The 21,253-nt window shown below is 35.8% G+C and overlaps 1 protein-coding gene across 8 annotated transcripts in view; it reads right to left on the reverse strand.

Annotated features, from left to right (window-relative positions):
* The window catches only part of LOC106090148 (dual specificity protein kinase splA), an 82,453-nt gene that overhangs the window by 9,913 nt on the left and 51,287 nt on the right, over nucleotides 1-21,253 (reverse strand). For 5 of the 8 annotated variants that reach the window (XM_059370258.1, XM_059370254.1, XM_059370257.1 and 2 more), the window contains 7 exons: nucleotides 12,085-12,332; nucleotides 11,920-12,021; nucleotides 11,426-11,575; nucleotides 11,222-11,335; nucleotides 11,059-11,153; nucleotides 9,493-9,534; nucleotides 80-171 (listed from right to left, as the gene is read on the reverse strand). In XM_059370258.1, the coding sequence (XP_059226241.1) occupies nucleotides 80-171; nucleotides 9,493-9,534; nucleotides 11,059-11,153; nucleotides 11,222-11,335; nucleotides 11,426-11,575; nucleotides 11,920-12,021; nucleotides 12,085-12,332 (843 nt within the window). Of the gene's footprint in view, nucleotides 1-79; nucleotides 172-9,492; nucleotides 9,535-11,058; nucleotides 11,154-11,221; nucleotides 11,336-11,425; nucleotides 11,576-11,919; nucleotides 12,022-12,084; nucleotides 12,333-15,443; nucleotides 15,837-21,253 lie in introns of those variants that run through there. The other 3 variants (XM_013256244.2, XM_013256245.2, XM_059370259.1) reach the window with 3 other exon arrangements.

The raw sequence follows: 21,253 nt of genomic DNA on the forward strand, positions 1-21,253 counted from the left end.
CTGAAGATCTTAAAATCAGCGTTCTTTTATCTCATTTGGATTATTGTTATTATATTTTATTGTTTTCATATTTACTTACCGTCATTTCAGCATAGGGATGATCGATGAATATTAGCTCCGATTCCTCACCACTTAATAATACTGATACTGATTTTTCCCCGGAATCATCGTCTGTGTGTCATTTAAAGTAAGAGGAAGAATTGAAAAATACAAGTTTTAGTCGTGTGGATTTTTTGTTATACTAAACTTTTTTTTTAGATAAGAATGATAAATGAAGAAAGCGACGTGCAAACATTTAATTTGTAAGGTAAAATTCAAACACCAGAGATGCATAATCAGTACAAGGAAATACTCCTGTGCGAACATAGGTGTGAGTATAAGAAATGTGCGTGAATAGGAGGGGGTATGATTGCATCAATTCGTATGCGAAGTAGAATGGTGCTGCCGGTATGTGTAATTATATTTAATTGAGATACATTTCAATTTGTCGTTAATACTTTTATGTTGGGGTTCAACTATTTTTATAAACACAGGAAAAAGCTTTCTTTGATTGGCTGCTCTGCACATGATAAGCATTTGAGTTCCTATTTGAAATCAATTGGCTTAGGGTGTACACTAAAAATTCAAAATTTTCTTTTTCAAGGTTACTTTTTAGAGCACACAACTAGCCGATTACTGGCTAAGTGGCATGGGGCTTGCCATATCAAGCCTACACAGTAGTCAAGAACGGCGAATGCACTAAGTGACTGTAGTGAACCCAGACAGAAAAAAATGTGTGCAATCTGTGCCTTCTTAGCTCAGTCTTTCTGGGATTTATCACAAGCCCATAAGCCATCGCCAATCTAGACATTATCATGTAATCCCCAAACTCTTTGAATTATTGATTAAGGAAAGACTTGCGTCTATTCTGGGAAATATTGTCTCTACCTCCCAACATAGATTTATGAAGGGTAGATCTTCGGCAACCAACTTGTTGGTATTTGTTGATCATGTATTTAAATCATTTTTCCAATAGGCTTCCAACTGATGTTATTTACACGGACTTCAGTAAAGTTACGCGGTCTTCTCTTGTATAAGCTTGACGCGCTGGGATTTCCTCCAACGTTAATAAGCTGGTTTAGCTCCTATTTATGTGGCAGAATGCAGAAAGTTCTCTCTCATGGTATCCTGTCTAACAAAATGCGGGTGACAACTCGCGTACCTCAGGGCAGTCGTCTTGGCCCTGTTCTGTTTAATTTATACTTAAACAATCTCTTTTCTGTTATATCGTCATCTAATATTTAACTTAAGCTGATGATGTGATGCTTTTCTTATCTCTTCATTGTATAAATATATATCAACTCCTGCAGAATGACCTTAAAAAATTGTTTGATTGGTGTTTTGTCAACTGCATGACCCTTAATATCGGAAAATGTGGGTTTCTCGCGTGGGTTTTTTCATTCGCCTTCGTATAAAGTTGGAGATTGCATATGAAAAATGTTGTAAAATTTAATGATTGGGGTGTTCTACTTGCTTGTAGGCTTGATTTCGTTTCTCATATTGACGAATGTGTGAATAAGGATAGAGGTTTATTGGGTTTTATAAAAATGTGGTTTAAGGAATTTCCAAACAAAAAGGCATTGCACTTCTTTAGTAAGACCCACGTTGGAATATGCATCGGCTGTTTGGTCGCCCTGTTACAGACACCACATTGATAGAATTGAGTCGGTTCAGAAACAGTTCTTAATCTTTGCGCTTAGAGGTCTTGGATGGAGAAGCCTGTATGATTTTCCCCATATATTGATCGTCTCAAACTAATTGATGTTCCCACACTTGAACGAAGACGTTTTATGTTACGCTCAGTTTTTATTATTAAGATTATTAATGGAGAAATCAATTCGTACACGCAAAAAAATAAAACGTATGAGACATTTTTATGAGAAACAAAAAACAAAATAACGTTAAGGCTTTACATATCAAACGGCAGCCATAATCGTAGCATTATTGAATATTACTAACTTTGTTTATTGTAAACCCCTGAGCAAATTCACATTTCTTTTGTTGTAAAACCAAAAACTCTTTAATGACAAAAGTGTTTCGATAGCTGCAAACGATTATTTGTTTACCGGACCAATACCGATTCTCTTGTGCCTCTTCAACTAGGAAGAGGGTGAGATTAAAACGTATATCCCCGTTATGGATAAAATGTGATGGGCGGATGGTAAACTCGGAAATTGACAATTTTTAAAGACTCGCCATAGGTACGTCAAAAAAACAAAAATAATTAGGGCAACATGGAAGGCTTTTAATATAATTGTGTATCATAACGTCGAAATAAATCCAAATACTCTCTGAAAGATCTGCTTATTATTAGTAAAAATTTGTGTTACAAACAATAAATCCTTTTCAAAATGCACAAAACTAGTTGAAACTCCGAATAATAATTTATAACATTTTATAAAAAAACATTTACTTTTATCGTAAACAAAATTCAACTTTTTTCAGAAAAGAAGTTTACGTGGCGAAAATTTCTATTATGTGAAATGAATTATTTTTTTGCGTGTACTATTAAATTACAGAATTATGTTTCAATGTCCCTACAGGTCGCACTAGAAATTATGTACCATTAAAAATAAGTTTTTGAAAACTTAATTACGAACTTTTCAATCCTATTAACATGCTCTGTAGAAATTTTAATTCGGTCTATTCACATTTTAATTGCCTTGCCTTGTATTAAACGAATTTCTTCTTTGTTCGAGTATTGTAAACTAATGAACCTTGGGTTGTCCAACGTGGCTTATCTACTCTGCTGATTATTTGGATTACCTGGAATCCGTTACTGCGAGTTCTAGTGTGTCAACTTTACTGATTAGTAGAACAGCTGAACCTGTAACTGCAGGAAGATATGATCATAGACCAAAGGAAAGGTTTGAACTTTGAAACTGGTTAATAAAATAACTCGAGAGTTCGCCGTTCAATGTCGCCCGGGTTCCTAGCGCACTCACATACATACAAACGACTAAGAATTTGACATTTCTCGCATCTGTTAGAATTTTTTGAGCAAATTGTTATAAGTACACACTCAAACAGCAAAAATGTTTGCTAAGACATCAGTTTTTGTCTGCTCAATATGGGAAAGCAGACATTACTGCTGTTTCAGCAAACATGGGGCTGCTGTATTAGCATTTCGGTCAGCTAAATCAGCAAACCAAATCATCTGTTTTATGCACAAAAATCTGCTGAACCAAAATGTTATACTATTTTTTATGTTTGACATTTACTTGTTTTGATTGCTTTCTGCATTTTTTAAGAAATTTTTGTAGAAATTTTGTTAGAAGAGATGTTTTTAATGTGTGAAATATTACGGTCAAGAAGCTACCTGATACATCCATTGGTATACATTTCGAAATGTGGCTGAGCTAGCTCGCATTTTTTGTTATTGCTCTACTAATGTGCACATGACTGGCCTTTTGTATCTAAATTTAAAGAAAAAAAGGTTGTGGAAAGTATACATTCAGTGGTGATTATAAACATCCACTGAGATACATATTTACATTTGTATTTTATTTTTTCTTCTAACAACCCCTTCATAATTGCAGTACTAATGCTGTTTGCTACAATAGCAGCAAAACCAACTACTAATATTCAGCAGATAGTGTTTGCTATTTTCAGCAAACTTTTTTCTACGAGTGTATACGTTTCCTTTTCAGGAACTAACTTATGGTCACATGCGTATGTACTCGGACCTAAAGCACAAATTAACAAACCATGATTTGCATACCTGTCATTCTGGTAGTTGAAAGACTTGATAAAACTGATGAAGGTATATAAGCAGATCATGAAACATTTACTAATGATGTGTTACCTATGGGCTGTTATCAGTTAATTACTCTTCAGTTATCACAAAGTTAAAACAATCCGTTATTCTAGGTATATTTGTTCTTTTTGTCAAAATTAAAATACTTCACTTATATCGGCTCTCAAAATGTGGAATCAAATTAGCATAGATGTGGTGAACTCATGTAGACAAAAAATTTCGGTGAATTCAGGCAGTATAAACTGTTCTCTTGCACCAACATTTTTTGTTCATCGTTTCTTAACTATCCACGAGAGCACTCTTCACCCTGCCTTACATTCATATACATACAAGCCGAACCGGACTCACTCCACTGCGCCTTCTTTAACATTATATAGAACAAAATTATCTCTTGAACATTTATTTTCGACAATTAAAGTTCATCTAAGTTGGGATGTAAGATGTACTCCATTGAAAAAAAAAAACAAAAAAAAATATTTTATTTGAGCCCGATACACTCATGGGAGTTTTGGGAGTGGGAAGGCCCCCAGGGTTGTGGTTTTTGGGTTAGGGGGTGAAGGTGACCCAGAAACTTGGTTCCGAAAATGGGTATCATTTTCGTGCTCTACTTCCAGCTCTGAAAAACTATCGTCATCGTTGCCTACGCTCATATACCACTTATTTAAACCCTATATTGTCATTGAGGGAAGTATATGGGATTAGGCGTCCCCCAAACACTTGGTCGCTCATTTGGATATCAGATTCGTATACTACTCCTAAATTTCTTCTTATTTGAGCCCAATATTGTCACGACCATTAAATAAGTCCAGAAACTTGGTCCCGATAGTGGATATCAATTTCGTGCTCTATTCCCAAATACCTTTTATTTGAGCCTCATATTGCCATGGTCGGTAAATATGTTCGATTTAGGGGTATTTTAGGTGTGGGGCGGCCCTCAAACGCTTGACTTCATATTTGAATACCAAATTCGTTTTTCACTCTCAAATAAATTTCATTTGAGTCCCATATTGTCGTGATTGGTATACATATAAATATATTTGGTGGGTGGGGCGGCCCCCCATTTTACCCATCCGAAATTTCGGTACTAAATTTTTGGTTTTAGGTTACTAAAAGAGAGCCCACAAAATTTCGGAGATCTGCCGTTTCTGAAAATGGGGGTACGGGGGAGGGTCCGGGGGGTGGTCCCTTCAGATATCAAAAAATGAAGTACCCTATTTTCACCATGGCATCATTATGCACCATCTGTGAAAATTTCAAGACAATTACAAAAACCAACAAACACGTATTGATTTTTAAATATAAGAAGAAGATTCGGTAAATGCTATGCTGGTATCTCCGGTCAACAGAATTGCACCAGGAAATTTACATCACGAAGACAAATTACAATTTCTGAAGAACTTCTTTCGCGATGGTTATGGCGTCCGTGGAGGTGTATGTGTGTGTGTGTGTTTATTATTTTGTACGGTAATATTTTGTTATAGTACCCACACACAGAATATACATATATGTATATTCTGTGGTTTAAATATACATTAATAGACATACATTAAATGATTAAATGGTATTTACATACATTGAATTCATTGAAGGGAATAAAAAGCTTTAAAACAGGTAATATTGTGGATGAACTGAACTTAAAGAAGGAAGTAGCATGTATGCTATTGTATGTGCGGAATATTAAAACAAAAGAAGATTTAAGTCCATATCGTGTGGGGTCAAGTTGACTACGATCGGTTGTACAAGCCAGAATTGCAAAGAGATAAATCTCCACTTAAAAATTAAACAGTTTTACTGATTTCATGCATAGAAAATTAGTGTGCAATTGCGTAAACGAGACGAAACCATGATGATAAGAGCTTAGCCAACTCAGAAAAGTGTGTCAGAGCAGTGTTGTCTTATCTGATAATCTGAACCAGGGATCCGGAGCGGGTACCTTCTTTCGGCTCCACTCCGGCATTTTTTTCGCTCCGCCCTACGCTCAGCTTCCGCTCCTTTACATTTAAATTGATTATTTTTTTTTAATTTTCTTATACAAACCCTACCCCAATGAAGTGATACATTAATTTTGTCATTACGTTTATAATAACCTCCAACATCCATGCCAAGTTTGGTCTGAATCAGTGTCTATTGCTCCTATATAAACAGATCATCCGACTATACTTCTTAAGCGTATATCGGAAGCAATTCTAACGAAATAAAAAAAAGTAAACCCGCATTAAGTTCCAAATTTGGTTCGGACAACGGGAAATCTAGTCCAACTCATTGCTCTTAATTTTAACAGAATAACAAAATGTGGCTTTTTATGGGCTTAAGACCTTAAATCGGCAGATCGGCCTATATGGCAGCTTTATCCAAATTTGGTCCGATCTGGACTATGTTCAGTCCGGAGGGTAGTGCAACTCACTGTTTCAAATTTCACCAAAATCGGTTATATGGTTTCAAGACCCATAATTGGTAGATCAATCTATATGTCACATATATCTAAATATAGTTCGATCTGGACCAAACTGGTTGCGGATGTCGACAGGATATCATAGTTCTCAATTTCAACAAAATCAGGTGAATATTCCCCTATCCTATGGTGGTGGGTATAAAAATCCATGGTGTTTGTTGCTTGACCCTTTTTTCTGCCTATAAAGAGAAACCGCGCAAAGAACTTGACAAATGCGATCAATGCCATACCGCACTTTGCTCGTTTTCGGAGCGGAGCGGATTTGGAGATTGGAAACTGCTTCGCTCCTCCAAAAATTCTGCTCCATTCCCCTCCTTATTAAAATGTGTGGTATGTTTATTGTAAGGTTTAAGTAAACATCACGTACCTAATTTTAGCCAAATCGATTAAAAGTTGGGGCTTCAAGCGGCTCAGCACGTAAAACCTGAGGATCGGTTTATAAGTGGGCTATAACAGTTGATAGTATAGCAACTGCTCAACTCCTACAGAGCAAGGATTAATGCCAACGTGCAGGATGTGTGTCCCGATTGTGACCTTGGCCACACGACTCACGTAACCCGCTTAACTGCTCAGCCAGACCCACTCGACTCAGAGCTAGATCCTTCTAGACGCACCCCACTCTAGTCGCGGAGTTCCTGGATCTGGATATTCAACGGAATCGAGCAGACGGAAGATAGAACACAACACAACAATAACAACAACAACCAGTCTTATCTAGATGGTATGCTGTGCGGGCTTGGAGGGCATAAAAATATTGGGTTGCCCAAAAAGTAATTGCGGATTTTTCATATAGTCGGCGTTGACAAATTTTTTCACAGCTTGTGACTCTGTAATTGCATTCTTTCTTCTGTCAGTTATCAGCTGTTACTTTTAGCTTGCTTTAGAAAAAAGTGTGAAAAAGTATATTTGATTAAAGTTCATTCTAAGTTTTATTAAAAATGCATTTACTTTCTTTTAAAAATCCGCAATTACTTTTTGGGCAACCCAATACTTTACATACCAAAATTCAACCAAATTGGATAAAAGCAAGTAAGGACCGGCTAAAGTTGGCCAAAGCCGATCTTTTGATACTAAACCAAAGTGTAACCAAAATTAAAATTTGCTTAAATTTGAAGTGAAGAATTTCTACCAATCCAGTTCAATTGGAAATAGTGCAAAATTTTGAGAAGGTCTGTTGATAAATGCGTTTGCAAAGATCTTAAAAGTGGAGATCGGAATATACATATATTTGAAAGCTATATCTAAATCTGAACCAATTCTATGAAATACAAGAGTAATTTAAAGTGTTATAAGAGAAACTTTCGCGCCAAATTTTAATGTAATGATCCGCAAAAATGACAAAATTGTTACAGTTTTAGTCGAAACTGGACGTAAATATATATTGGAGCTATATCCAAATCTATAAAAAATTAGACCAGTATACTGAGTCGATCCGAATACTCATCAATGGGTCTTGTCGATGTTTTAAAGAAGTTATAATGCTCAGTACCACGGCAGTGGTGTTGGGTATAATTGAGGCTTTTAGATACTCATAAAGTCAAGTTCATTTTATACGGGAGCTATATCCATATCTGAACCCATATGGCCCTTTTGCACTTCCCAGCGACGTACAGCAATAAAAAATTGGAATCTTTCAAGCAGATATTCGTACAAACGCTATCATAATTTCGATAGAAGTGCAAATAGGAAATCGGATAAATAACATACTCTTATCAAGGGGTAATACCGGAAAACGGTCTGTATGGTTGCCGTACCGAAAGTTGGACCTATATGACCAATATTTGGCACTGATTTGGGTCTAAACTTCATCGGAAACGAATGAAAAATACAACCACCATAAACAAAATAATAGGGGTCCAAACAGAACTGCACCAAGTTTCAGTCCCAAGGACTATTTGTGAAAACAGTAGTGTTCTAAGAGCAAACATACATACACAGGCATGGACAAATAGAAGAGACTCAAATGCTTGGAATATATAAAGTTGATTGTACAAAAAAGGCACTTCGTATATATACTTTCGATTTGTTCAATATTTGTGTTGGCTCCAAAAGTCGGGATTTTTCCCATATTTTTTGTAGAATAGTTGCGATAGCCACAGAAAGTCGGGATAATCTCGAAAATCTGGCCCGTGCACTTGTTACCTAATTGCGCTGTGATTATTTAGGTTTTTGATTTTAAATAAATAATGATGCAATGCTCGAGACAAACAAAATGGTTTGCATATTTCTACTACTGTTCTACTATTCAATAAAGAAACCAGTGAGAGAGGAAATAAGAGAGCCTAAGTGAAATTATGGCCTATTCATAGGGAAAGCCTTAGGATGATGTCATCAGGCAGGCTTTGGACTGGAAAACTCCAAGAATCACAGAAGCGACAGACCTGCAAATAGCTGGAGATGGACAGAGGAGATGTGAGCAGCAAGCGTGGATGAACCAAAATGGATCGAAGATATTACGTAGATTAGATAGAATGGGAAAACTCTAGGATTAATTACCTAATTTTCGCTGGGAGTTTTTTGGGAGGGGTAAGGTACCGCCTAAGAAGCTTTGCATTCAAATAACATAGTTTTTGGAGTGTCTCCCAGGCATACACATCATAGATTCCCTTTTCTACCAAGGTACCAAAATTTGTGAAATCTGCCAAGAAAATCTCTTCAGGGGCGTAGAATTTAATGCATTGTATTAATCAACTTGTGTTCTTAACGAGATGGACTTTGAATTGTACTGAAATGCAATAGGGTTAGACAGCTATTTGGTATACATATTTTGTTAAAGAATGAAAAAAGACATTCCTAAAATCTCAATTTACATTAGGGGGTTTATAATTTTGTAAACCTTGGAGTTTTGAATATAGATTCCCGACAGAGGGACAGACAATCATAATCGATCTAAAATTTGAAGACTTTTTATCTTAACGTAAAATTTCTAGTTTTAAGCAACATTTTATATTTTTATTTATTCCTACTAGTATTTTTGTGGTTTTTAATTTTACATATAAAATTATAATTTTTTTTTAGTATTTACAGTTTCGTTAAATGATCTGGCAACGGTGATTGATTTTGTAAAACCCTTTTGCATTTTAGTAGTAGGTGTAGTGAATTGAATGCATGGATGGATGACATGTACATGTTCTATGTTTGACAAATGCAAGTGTGTGTGTTGTGGGTGTATTTTATTATACTATGTATTAATTTGTTGTATTAGCATTGTGCCTAGTTGTTATTTTTTGTTTGCTTTGTTTACCGTCAGCGGGTCTTTCGATATGTATTTGAATGTTACAATTGCCTGCACGTTGTCCACATTTGATCGATATTTGGTGGTTGTGGTGGTGGTCAGTTTGGATGTGATGAAATAGATTTCAGGACATTTAAAAAATAAGAGTTGTTTTTAGTAACAGACATACACACATCGATACACAGTATGTTTGTGTCACAACCACATCATTACCCAATGAAAACGGAAAAAGAAATTAACTTAATTCAAAAAAAAAAAAAAACGAAACGCAATCTAAAATCCAACAAACAAAGGAAAAGCAAAGCCAACAACTAGCCAATGATCGAATAGTGTGGGAGTTTATTGGCAACTCAAGGAAGAGAGTGAGAGGAACGGAAAGAGATCACAAAGATAACTTGCATCATGAATGCATGGCTAATAGATGGCGGTGCAATTGATAAGTCATGAAAGCTACGAATATTGAAAATGAGCAATGACCATTCAATGAGATTGCAATTTGGTGCACATTGTATCCGTTAGACACAAAGAGTTTAAAACCGGCTGATTACAATAGAGGAATGTTTGTGTATTCATCAATGGGAGAGCAGAACACAAATTAGTTATTAGATAATGAAGATAAATTAAATAAAATTTACAGGGAAATAATTTCAGATTTCCCGTTTTGAAGAAAAAATTAAAAGGAGTTTGGACTTTTATTTTTCGAAAATGGACTTATTGAGCAATAGCTTCGAAATTTCATAAATTTAAAATTTTGTAGTTCGTAGTTGGAAGGAAAAATTCTCTAATGCCTGTTTGACACCCTGTTAAGTAAAGAAAATTTCATTTCGTTGTTTTTTCGACATTTTTTTGCAGAGTTGCATTTGTTTAGCGCAACGCTCATGTACATAGCAAAACGCTGTCATTCAGATTCAGCCTTTAGAATTAAGATGATCAAAACTTTTGGGAATTTAATTTGTCAAACGATTTTATCGATGAATCACTGACAATTGTCATGCCCAACATTAAAAGTAAATCGCTATAAAGAGACTATTTATCTGCTTAAGTTTGAGCTTTGTGAGATTAATTGCATTTCACTTGCCATTGTGCCCTTCAAGGCTTATTGACATCCACCGTTTTTCCTCAACGGTTGACAAAAAATTATATCCAGGCTATTATTTAATATGAGCCTCTGGGATAGTTCGTAGAAAGTGCAAAAAGCCATACATTCGTGAATGTGTTGATGTTATCAGATTGCATCACTCTTGCCATGGCTAGCCATCAACTACAAACAAACGTATGGAGAATATCCTATTCTTCACAAAGACATCATACATCACAAACACACCCAGTTGCACTTTAATTTTTTTGTTTTGCTACACGAATGAAATTAAAAAAATAAAACAAAAACCACAAAATTGAAAACTGAAAACAAAAAATAAAGTACAAAAACATAAAAACGTAAGCATCGAGGTTAACAGAAATGAAACGATTTCAAAATAAAAAAATCAATAATAGAAATAATAAGACAGACACACACTTTTTGCTCCTCTAAATGAATACCACAATGAACTCTGGAGGAAGACTTGTTTGACTTACCAATGCTGGTGTCATAGGCATGCAGATATTCCGATGTCATGAATTGAGAAACCAATGAACTTTTGCCCACAGCGGGAGCTCCCATCATGAGCACTCTGAAAAGGTGAATAGTTGAACATTGCAATAAGTTATCGGATGCATCGTTTAAGGCACATTTACCAACCTGTATGGCCCGTTGCCGGGATTTGATGTGCTGCTCTCGCGACTTGAAGCCAAACTGTGATTTGCGGAGCTACGAGTAGCCTGCGGTGCTTGAGGCGCGGTTAAATGTTCATTACTGATGGTTCAACAAAAAACAAAAAAGGCAACAACGATTTGCAATTAAAAACTGCAACATGTGGGTGTTGGTTCGTATGGGCACACCTACCTGGAATTTGAACTTGCCACACTGTTATTTGATTTACTGCGACGACTCTTTAATGAATCACCACGATTTATGACGCCTTTCCCTGTTATGGAGAAATGTCTCAACCTGTAGTATTCTTCTTCAACGCCAGTGTTTGGCATTGACGCCACTCTAAGTAAGAAAAGGATAATGAAATGCATTAGTAAAATTGAACTTTTCCTCCATACACAGGGTAATGCAAAAAACAAATTTAAAGAATTTTCATAAAATTATTTCCTGCTGATGCTTCTTGAGAGCAGCACCTCATAAACAACATTAGACAAAGAGTGAAATTTACGAAAATTCATTTAAAAATGTATTTATATATGAAAATAAGTTTGTTTTCCGTAATAGACAAAAGTTTAATTTATTTTTTTTTTATGAAATTTGAATTTGTTTAATATTGTTTTGTTCCAATATTTTTTAGGAAATAAAACTTATTGTTTTAAACAAAATGTTGGTATTCACAGTATTACCTGGAACGTTGTTGTGGCAAACACAGTTGATTTGGTCTTCCCGAGGCACGACTACCAGGAGTCTTCACTGACTGTGATCGACTGTGATGGGGCGAGCCATATCTGAAATGAACAAATATTTATTTATTTGTCGATTATTTGGACATGAGTCCTTGCTCCCCTTACCTCATTTCAAAATCTCTCAATTCCTCAAAGGTCAATGTATTTGTAACATCTAACAATTGTCTGATATTGTCATCACGCTTCTGCTGATAGAGTTGGGTAATGGTTGGCGCTTGGTTCAACTGCTGCGAATTACGCTTACGCACCGACAACGAGGACGTTTGTGGATCCTTATCTTGCTCAACACTAATGAAATCATTCTCACTTTTAATCAATAACGTTTCGATGGTACTGTCTAAGCTAAGGGACGGCTAAAAAGACAAATATATATATGTTTTTTTTTTTTTTTATTTTGAGCGACATATCTCCGGTATAAAGAGTTTAAATTTCATCGTTATTAGGTGGCGAGTACTTGTTTTTATTTGCAGTTGGAAAATATATTTGGACGGTTTTCGACGTTTCTTTATTTTTGGCAAATTATAAACTTCCAGACACTGTTTTTATGTTGGCAAAAATAATTCATATAGAAAAGGTTATACCATATTCAGACCAAAGCTGAAACGACTCGTTGTCCCTTTATAATGCTCTGAAAACGGCTCATTTTTTCTTTACAATTTATAAGGGCAAAACGATTCGTTTGCCACATAAATGCTTTAATTATGCCACAAACTCAAAACACAGCCTTAAATAATGTCAAAAAATAGAAAAATAATTATAAAATATTCAAAATTTTACAAGAAAAAAAAAACTTAACAATGATGCATCATAACATTTGCGTTGCAGTGTGAAAATGTTTAATTTCCAAAACATCTCAATCAGTGTGAACGGTTGAGATGTTTTTAAAAACGACATAAATCAATGTCGGCATGGCATTATTATGGATTTGGGGTTTTAAAGCTATGTCTACCTTGACACGTTGTGCTAATATCGAGATGTTATGTTATGCTAATATTGAGATGTTATGGAAATTACATTTTTTCACACTCCGACGTAAATGTTATGATGCACTATTGTCAATTTGTATACCCTTCATCATGGGATGGGGTTATACTAATTTCGCCATTCTGTTTGTAACTCCTCGAAATATTCTTCTGAGAACCCATAAAGTATAAATATTCTTGATCGTTATGTGATTTAACGTCGATCTAGCCATGTCCGTCCGTCCATCTGTCTGTCAAAAGCACGCTAACTTTCGAGGGAGTAAAGCTAGCCGCTTGAAATTTTGCACGAATACTTTTTATCAGTGGCGGTCGGTAAATGGGCCATATCGGTCCATGTTTTGATATAGCTGCCCTATAAACCGATCTTTGATCTTGACTTCTTGAGCCTTTAGAGGGCGCAATTCTCTTCCGATTTGGCTGAAATTTTGCATGAGATGTTTTGTTATGATTTCCAACAACTGTGTTATGTGTGGTTCAAATGGGTCCATAACCTGATACATCTGTTGTTATTTTTTCTTATTTTATCTGTAAAATGTTGTCCATTTTATAATTTTTTTTCTTTCTTTGAAGAAATTTGTGTTTTATTTTTTGACATTATTCAGGGCAGTGTTTATTTAGCACAATTTTGGCATTTATTTGGGCTGACATGCTTTCAATGACTCGTTTTTGTGGTAAAGACTCGTTTTGCCCTTATAAATTGCAAAGGAAAAAGGAGTCGTTTACAGAGCATTATAAAGGGAAAACGAGTCGTTTGCTCAAAACAGCTTAGGCCTGAATATAGTATAAGAGTGACTTTATGGCTGCTATTAGGTAGAGTCTGGTTTGAACGATAGTTCCATCATTGAGAGAACTACAGATAGGAAACATTTATAAATCAGTCAATAAAAGCCGCAAAAAAAATTCGCTCTAAAATTATCTCGTTTTTTACTTCTTATGTGATATGAATTATTTAAGATTACAAATGAGCCATATCGATTAAAATTTTGATGAAGCTCCCATATGAATCGATACTTCCCTTTGACTTCTTGAGCCAAAACAAACCTAACTTCTTGGCTGATTTGAGTGAAATTTTGCATGTAGGGTTTAAATAGTGTCTTGGTTTAAACTTTTTGTCAAGATAAGCCAAAGTCTTGAGATGTAAACTTCAACACTTAAGACCCCTAACAGGAATACTTAATGCCAACTTAATAGCTCTCTAAAAAGAGTAAGCTTTCTGCAAAAACTAGTTAAATTGTTTTTAATTATAAAATTCTTCATTTATTCGTCCTCCTCGAAGTAATCACCCCAGCCGAAATACACTTATGCCAAGATTTTTTCCAATTCCCCCAACTGTTGTTAAATCGAATTTCCAGAATAACCTCCAATGCGCGTAGCGATTCATGTATTCAGTGGACTCAAAACGGTTTCCCCGAAGTGGTCGCTTGAGTCTGATGAACAGCCAGAGGTCCCACGGGGATAAATCAGGCGAGTGTATTCGGTTGTGGAGTGATATTTTGGCCAAGAACTCACAAGAATCAATACGGCATACGACGCTGTTCTTCAAGAAAATTGAGTGATTTTGGAGCCAATCGTTATTTTACTTCCCTCCGATATTCCAACGATATCAGTAAGGTCCAACTATTAATCGTCGATTCTCGCACACCAATTCCTTGATTTTATTGACATGTTGGTCATGAGTTGATGATGACGGCCGTGGTTCGTGGAAATGGTTATCGACCCTCTTTGAATGATTTGTACCTAAATATAAATGAAATCACCTATAACTGAAGGCCTTTTGCAACATTCTCAACGTAAAATGATAATCAGTCAGATCAGATCAAAATTTCAAATGGAAGACTGTGTCCGTTAGCATAAAGCAACTTAAGGATAGCATTACTTTGAGGGTTCGCTACCAAAAAACTTTGAAATATATTTTGTGTGTATTTTATAGTCCAAATTGGTCTGCAACATAATATGGCTCATACCACTTTTAATGATTTGATTGTATCATAATTAAAAAAAAATTTAAAGAAATTTTGTTATGCATTCAAAATTAATAGGCCTTTCAATTGATTCCATGATCTTACTGGCGCATGTACGTATTATGTATCAGTGAAAATATTATTTTTTTTTGGGTCATGTAAGTTTGACCGCTATTGGAAAATAGTGGTTGAGAAAAAATATGGAATAATTGATCACACATTATGCGTTTAGCTTTTATTTGTATAGCTTGTCGATATTATTTCGAGTATAGCGAATGATTGTGCCAAAAATAAGATGGACGAGTTTGTTTTTGTCTCTTTTGTGGCCGAGTTTTATTTATCGCTGATGACACATCGCAACTGTTTGTAACTGTGAGACCGCATTTCATTTTTTCCCTCACGCACTGAAGTCCTTGTGATGTTGATCCGAATGACAAACAGACAATGGTGAGTAGCCGAAGCACAGAATATACATATATCCTGAATATGGTGCAAAATTCTTTGTCAAGTGGGTACTCACCTTTTTCCTGAAGGAGAATGTTTTACAGAGACGTTTATATAACGGAGCCATTGTTTGTTTTGTTAAGACTGTGTATTTTTTGTTTGTAAAATAATCACTGTACACGTGTGTGGGTTGGTAAATGTTTATGATCTTCCCATAGGATCTATTGAACTGAAGTTAAATTTTATTTTGTAAGAAACACAATTAGACTCATGTAGAGATCTGTGGACTGGTTCTAAAAATTACACTTGAAAGTTTCCTATAATGCTTGTTTTTCATATTTTCATTTGCACATTTCTCTTAGTTGTTTGTGTTGTGAGTTTACGTTCTTGTTCTTTAAATCGAAAGTACCGTCTAACCTCTCAATGGAAAATTGTGTGCGAATGGATGCGCGTATCGTAAACAAATAATAAGCGATCATAAGCATGCTCCCATTTTTATATGAAAAAGAGATTTCTGTGAGCTGTAGCTCTAGTCGCTGAAGAGCATACGTGGAGAGATGCATATAGCCACCCTCCAGGCGAGAAAGAAAAGAGAAATCAAAAAACAATTCTGTGGAAAATCAACTATGAGATGTTTGTATAAAAATAATACAGCCTCGCGTGTGTTGGCATGTGCCCCAATCGCGTATTTGGCGGAAAGTCAGGAGCGTCGAATTTGAAAATCTCTTTCTGTTATGCGCTTTTCTTTTGTAATTTCTCTCAAAGTCGTTTAGCGATTTCAACAGGTTCATTTAGGCAAAAAAAAACGTCTATGGGTGAATCAATTCGAAAAGTTATTCTATGTCAACCGGCATGATTTTCTAAGGCCCTAACTCTTCTACTTATTTTGTACCACCACTGCAGGGCAGGAGGCGGACAACATATCGAAATATTCACTTTGACCCTACAAAGTAAATTTATTCTAGATCGCCGTAAAAATATAAGACGGTTGCAATCAACCTCTGTAAGTTTGGATATCCTCTATATCGTATTTTTTAACCGATTGTGCTAAAATTGGAACAGAAAGTTTTATTGGAACACTGGACAACTGCTCCATATAGGGACGGGATTTGAAGTGGATATGCATGTCTGTTTATGACGCCGTTCGCATGAGTTCTAATCCTAGCGAGAACATTCAAAGAATACTCTGCGTAGATTATCTCCTCCTAATGGCTGGTACAATGTTCGTTTTTCACCGTTGAAAACCCACGTTTTTCGCGATTACTTTTTGAAACACTACAGAAATAACAAAGATAAAATAAGATAAATAAAATAACAAAGATAAATAAACCTAACCATAAGTAATGAGGAAATGAAATGAGCAAGATTTATTGCATTAAAATCTATTATTTAAAAAAAGTAATCGGCGAAAAATATCGCGAAAAGCGAATATAATACCAGCCTTAATGCCGGCGACATTTGTGAGTTATTGTGTGATTAAAAACCAGTAAGGAAGGGCAACAGTCGGGCGGTGCCGACTGTATAATGTCCTAAACGTACCCTATAAGTACAATGTGGGAGCTATATCCAATTCTGAATCAATTTTGATGGACTTCGGCGAGCAAATATGTTCAAACTGTAATAACTACGTTTGACAAATGACAACATTATTGCAAATTATCCAAAATCTGACGAACATATATATGGGAGCTATATCTAATTCTGAACCGATTTTGAGCAAACTTATCAGATAATGTGGTAGTCGTCGAGGAAAGCGTTGTGCAAAATTTTGGCAAGATTGGTCAAACAATGTGCTTGCAGTGGCTCTTGGGGTGAAAATATGGCCATATAAAGGGTGATTTTTTTGAGGTTAGGATTTTCATGCATTAGTATTTGACAGATCACGTGGGATTTCAGACATGGTGTCAAAGAGAAAGATGCTCAGTATGCTTTGACATTTCATCATGAATAGACTTACTAACGAGCAACGCTTGCAAATCATTGAATTTTATTACCAAAATCAGTGTTCGGTTCGAAATGTGTTCATTCACCGTAACGTTGCGTCCAACAGCATCTTTGAAAAAATACGGTCCAATGATTCCACCAGCGTACAAACCACACCAAACAGTGCATTTTTCGGGATGCATGGGCAGTTCTTGAACGGCTTCTGGTTGCTCTTCACTCCAAATGCGGCAATTTTGCTTATTTACGTAGCCATTCAACCAGAAATGAGCCTCATCGCTGAACAAAATTTGTCAAAATATGAGAGCTATATCATAATCTGAACCGATTTCCATGAATTTCACCAGTAATGTCGAGAGTCGTAAGAAAATCCTTCCGGTCAAAGAATCGGTTAACAAAATACAATTTGATTGCAAATTACTGCTAATCGGACGAACATATATATGGGAGCTATATCTAAATTTGAACCGATTTCGAGCAAACTTCTCAGATACTGTGACAGTCGTCGAGGAAGTTTGTCAATAAATGCGCTTGAAGTGGCTCTTTGAGTGAAAATCGGGCGATATATATATAAAAGAGCTATGTCTTAATCTGAACCGATTTCTATGAAATTCACCAGTAATGTCGAGAGTCAAGAGCAAATCCTTCCAACCCTGCCAAATTTCGAGAGGATCGGTTAACAAATGACTATATATATATATGGGAGCTATATCAAAATCGGATCTAGACCGAAAAACATACCTGTACCATATTTGAAGACGATCAGATGAAAACTGTGACCTATACTTTGTACACAAATTAACATGGACTGACGGACAGACAGACAGACGGACATAGCTAAATCGAATCAGAAAGTGATTCCGAGTTGGTCGGTATACTTATCAATGGGTCTATCTCTCTTCATTTTGGGTGTTACAAACAAATTCCTAAAAGTTATAATACCCTGTACCACAGGGATGTAAAAACGATCTAAAAACTTCCCCCAATAAAGTTTTTTTTAGCTCATGTATGGTTGCCCAAAAAGTAATTGCGGATTTTTCATATAGTCGGCGTTGACAAATTTTTTCACAGCTTATGACTCTGTAATTGCATTCTTTCTTCTGTCAGTTATCAGCTGTTTTAGCTTGCTTTAGAAAAAAAGTGTAAAAAAAGTATATTTGATTAAAGTTCATTCTAAGTTTTATTAAAAATGCATTTACTTTCTTTTAAAAAATCCGCAATTACTTTTTGGGCAACCCAATATAAGGAACTTTCTTTTAATTACCGAATTTGAAAAGGAAGTTTGACATGACTGTCGCCAGCATTAGTGGAGACACCGCTGAAAAATGTTCTCAGAAATTCTCGCCGGTATAGCTCCCATATAAATCTATCTTCCAATTTGGCGTCTTGAGCTTCAAGTACACGCAAAAAAATTAAAAGTTTGGGACATTTCTACAACAAACAAAATAATGTTATTACGAAGTTTTCTTTTATTGTAACTGTGTAACGTTCCGCTTCAACAAATCAACATAACGTTAGCCATAAACACATAAACTCTCTTCCAAATTTTATAAACTTTGGGTGAAATGCCTTCAATCAGACAACAAGGCTCTGTGACAGCTGCATACAAATATAGTCAAATCTGGTTCATACTCAGATGTTGGGACGTACATGCAATTCATTGTAAAATGGTTAGTGAAAGCGCATTTCTGGGTTCAACATGTGAATCGGGAGATAGCTTTATCCAAACTCGGCACGGTTGTTCATTGAAATCGGGGTAAAAATATCAAGATATAGGCCATAATTGAACGATTTCAACAAACAGACGGACAGACATGTCTAGATTTTTTATGAATAACGATGATCTAATATTTTATAGCGTTGATAATGTATAATTTGATGTGTTCCAAACGGAATTGCAAAATGGTCAACTGTTTTGTTCGGTTGTGGGTATAAAAAAACTGAGATTTGCTTAATCGGTAAAAAATTGGGTTTGAATTTCCCTTTCCTTTTCATCCTTTTCAATATGCACAATTTATTTTAAAATAAAAACCCATAACGTAAAATTAATTTATAATTAAAGGCAATCCATGACCTATATAAATAATTGTTCCTATATAAATCGACCTCTCGGTTTCGCACTACATTTAATTTAGCTGCAATTTAGACCAATCACTTCTATTACGTACGGTCCAAATCGGTCTATAACCTTATACAACATGCATAGAAGATGACTTCAGGACGATATTTTTTAAGACTCTGGAGGAAGCTAATGTTATGCCATATGAATAAGTTTTTATTTTCTGCTTATAAATAGAAATCGTTAATAGAACTTCACATTCATGTGATCCATTTTACTTGTATTCGAATAAACACGCTCTTCCAGTTCAAAACACTCTTGCAAGAGGTATTGGACAAAATATTTGAGTAAATTTGATTATCTACTTAAGTGTGGTTGAGTTGGTCGCCTTACTCAGGACGAAACGCGTCCCACAGTGTTTGGTGTGTTATGGTCTCTGGCTTTCCTTTTCCATTGCAATGAATCTTCGGTCATTAAGCTCGAAAGAGACATAAACGAAAAACTAATCCATTTTATTTAACTTACATTTTATAAATTCTGCCACAAACATTCCATTAAAAAACAGAAGATAATTCTCTCATATCAATAAATGGAGTCGAAATTAAGTTTTTGATCCCTAATACATCGAATTTTTAGATGGCCGAATATCCTACAGGAGGCCACCATGGCGCAGAGTTTAACATATCCACCTATGATGCCGAACGCCTGGGTTAAAATCCCGGCGTAAACATCAACAAAAGGAGGTCCCATATCATTGAGCTAAAACTTGAATGGGACTGCACCCTTTGATATGGGAGAAGTATCTCCTGTTCCGTAATGGAATGTTCATGGGATGTATTTTTGACTCACAAATTTTGCCCGCGTAAATGAGTTGCGTTGAACGTCTTGCCGAATCGTGGACACGAACGGCGACACTAAAGGCCTAAATAGAATGAGCTCGTTGAGGAGCATCGCGTTGAAAAATTCAACTCCACAAACACATATCAAAAAACAACACGCAAAAGTTAATAAATTTTAAACTTTGACGAACTAAAACACTTATTCACGTGTGGCAGCACAGAATGGCAGTCGCTTTTAAGTGTCAAAGTTGAGCATTTTTTAACTCGTCTCGTTGCAAAAATAAACCTCAACGCGCTCATTCTGTTTCGGCATTAAGTGTGTTGAAGCGTCTTCAGTATTAGTTATTTTGTTCCTTTTGTTCTGTTCTTTGTGTTTGAACGGTTGAATTATTCTTTTTTTTGTGAACGTGCCACTCTTATTTTTTGTGCATCGTACGAATAAAAAAACTTAAAGCTAAACACAGTATTTTTCCTTGTGGCGGTCAAGTACAGTGGGTGATAGCGAATACTAAGAGGAGAAGTGTGCAAAAAGATCAGTGTCTCCCCATCTTCCAGAGGTATTTTGTAAAAGGGACTGTAAAAATTTTCTCAATTTCTCAGCGACTGTGCCAGAGTCTACCAATTGGTCTGTGTCATCCAGACTAGACTGTGCTAGTGCCTCACGGACGTTATTTTGATTGAAGGTGAACAACGAGGATGTTAGAGACGGTAGCATTCCTGTGACCATTCTCTAAACGTTGACGAATGTCTCAAGTCGGGATTTGAACACAATCATACTGGTATGTCAACCAAATCGACAGCTGGGCGGTTGATGCGAAAACATTCGAGGGCGAAGGACCACTATTGTGTGGATGGTTGGTTTCTTGATTAGTCCGAGAGTAATCCACTATTTCAAAATTTCAAATATGCGTTTATTTAACTCTTTTTATGTAAACAAATTTACTCCCTTACCCTTTAAAAATTTTTGGTGACACTTTTTGGTGGAAAATTGTTGCCATTATTGAGCGTATGTAGACATGGGTAAAATATTATTCATTACGACTTTTG

Source organism: Stomoxys calcitrans, chromosome 5 (assembly GCF_963082655.1).
Source record: "Stomoxys calcitrans chromosome 5, idStoCalc2.1, whole genome shotgun sequence".
Taxonomy (NCBI): domain Eukaryota; kingdom Metazoa; phylum Arthropoda; class Insecta; order Diptera; family Muscidae; genus Stomoxys; species Stomoxys calcitrans.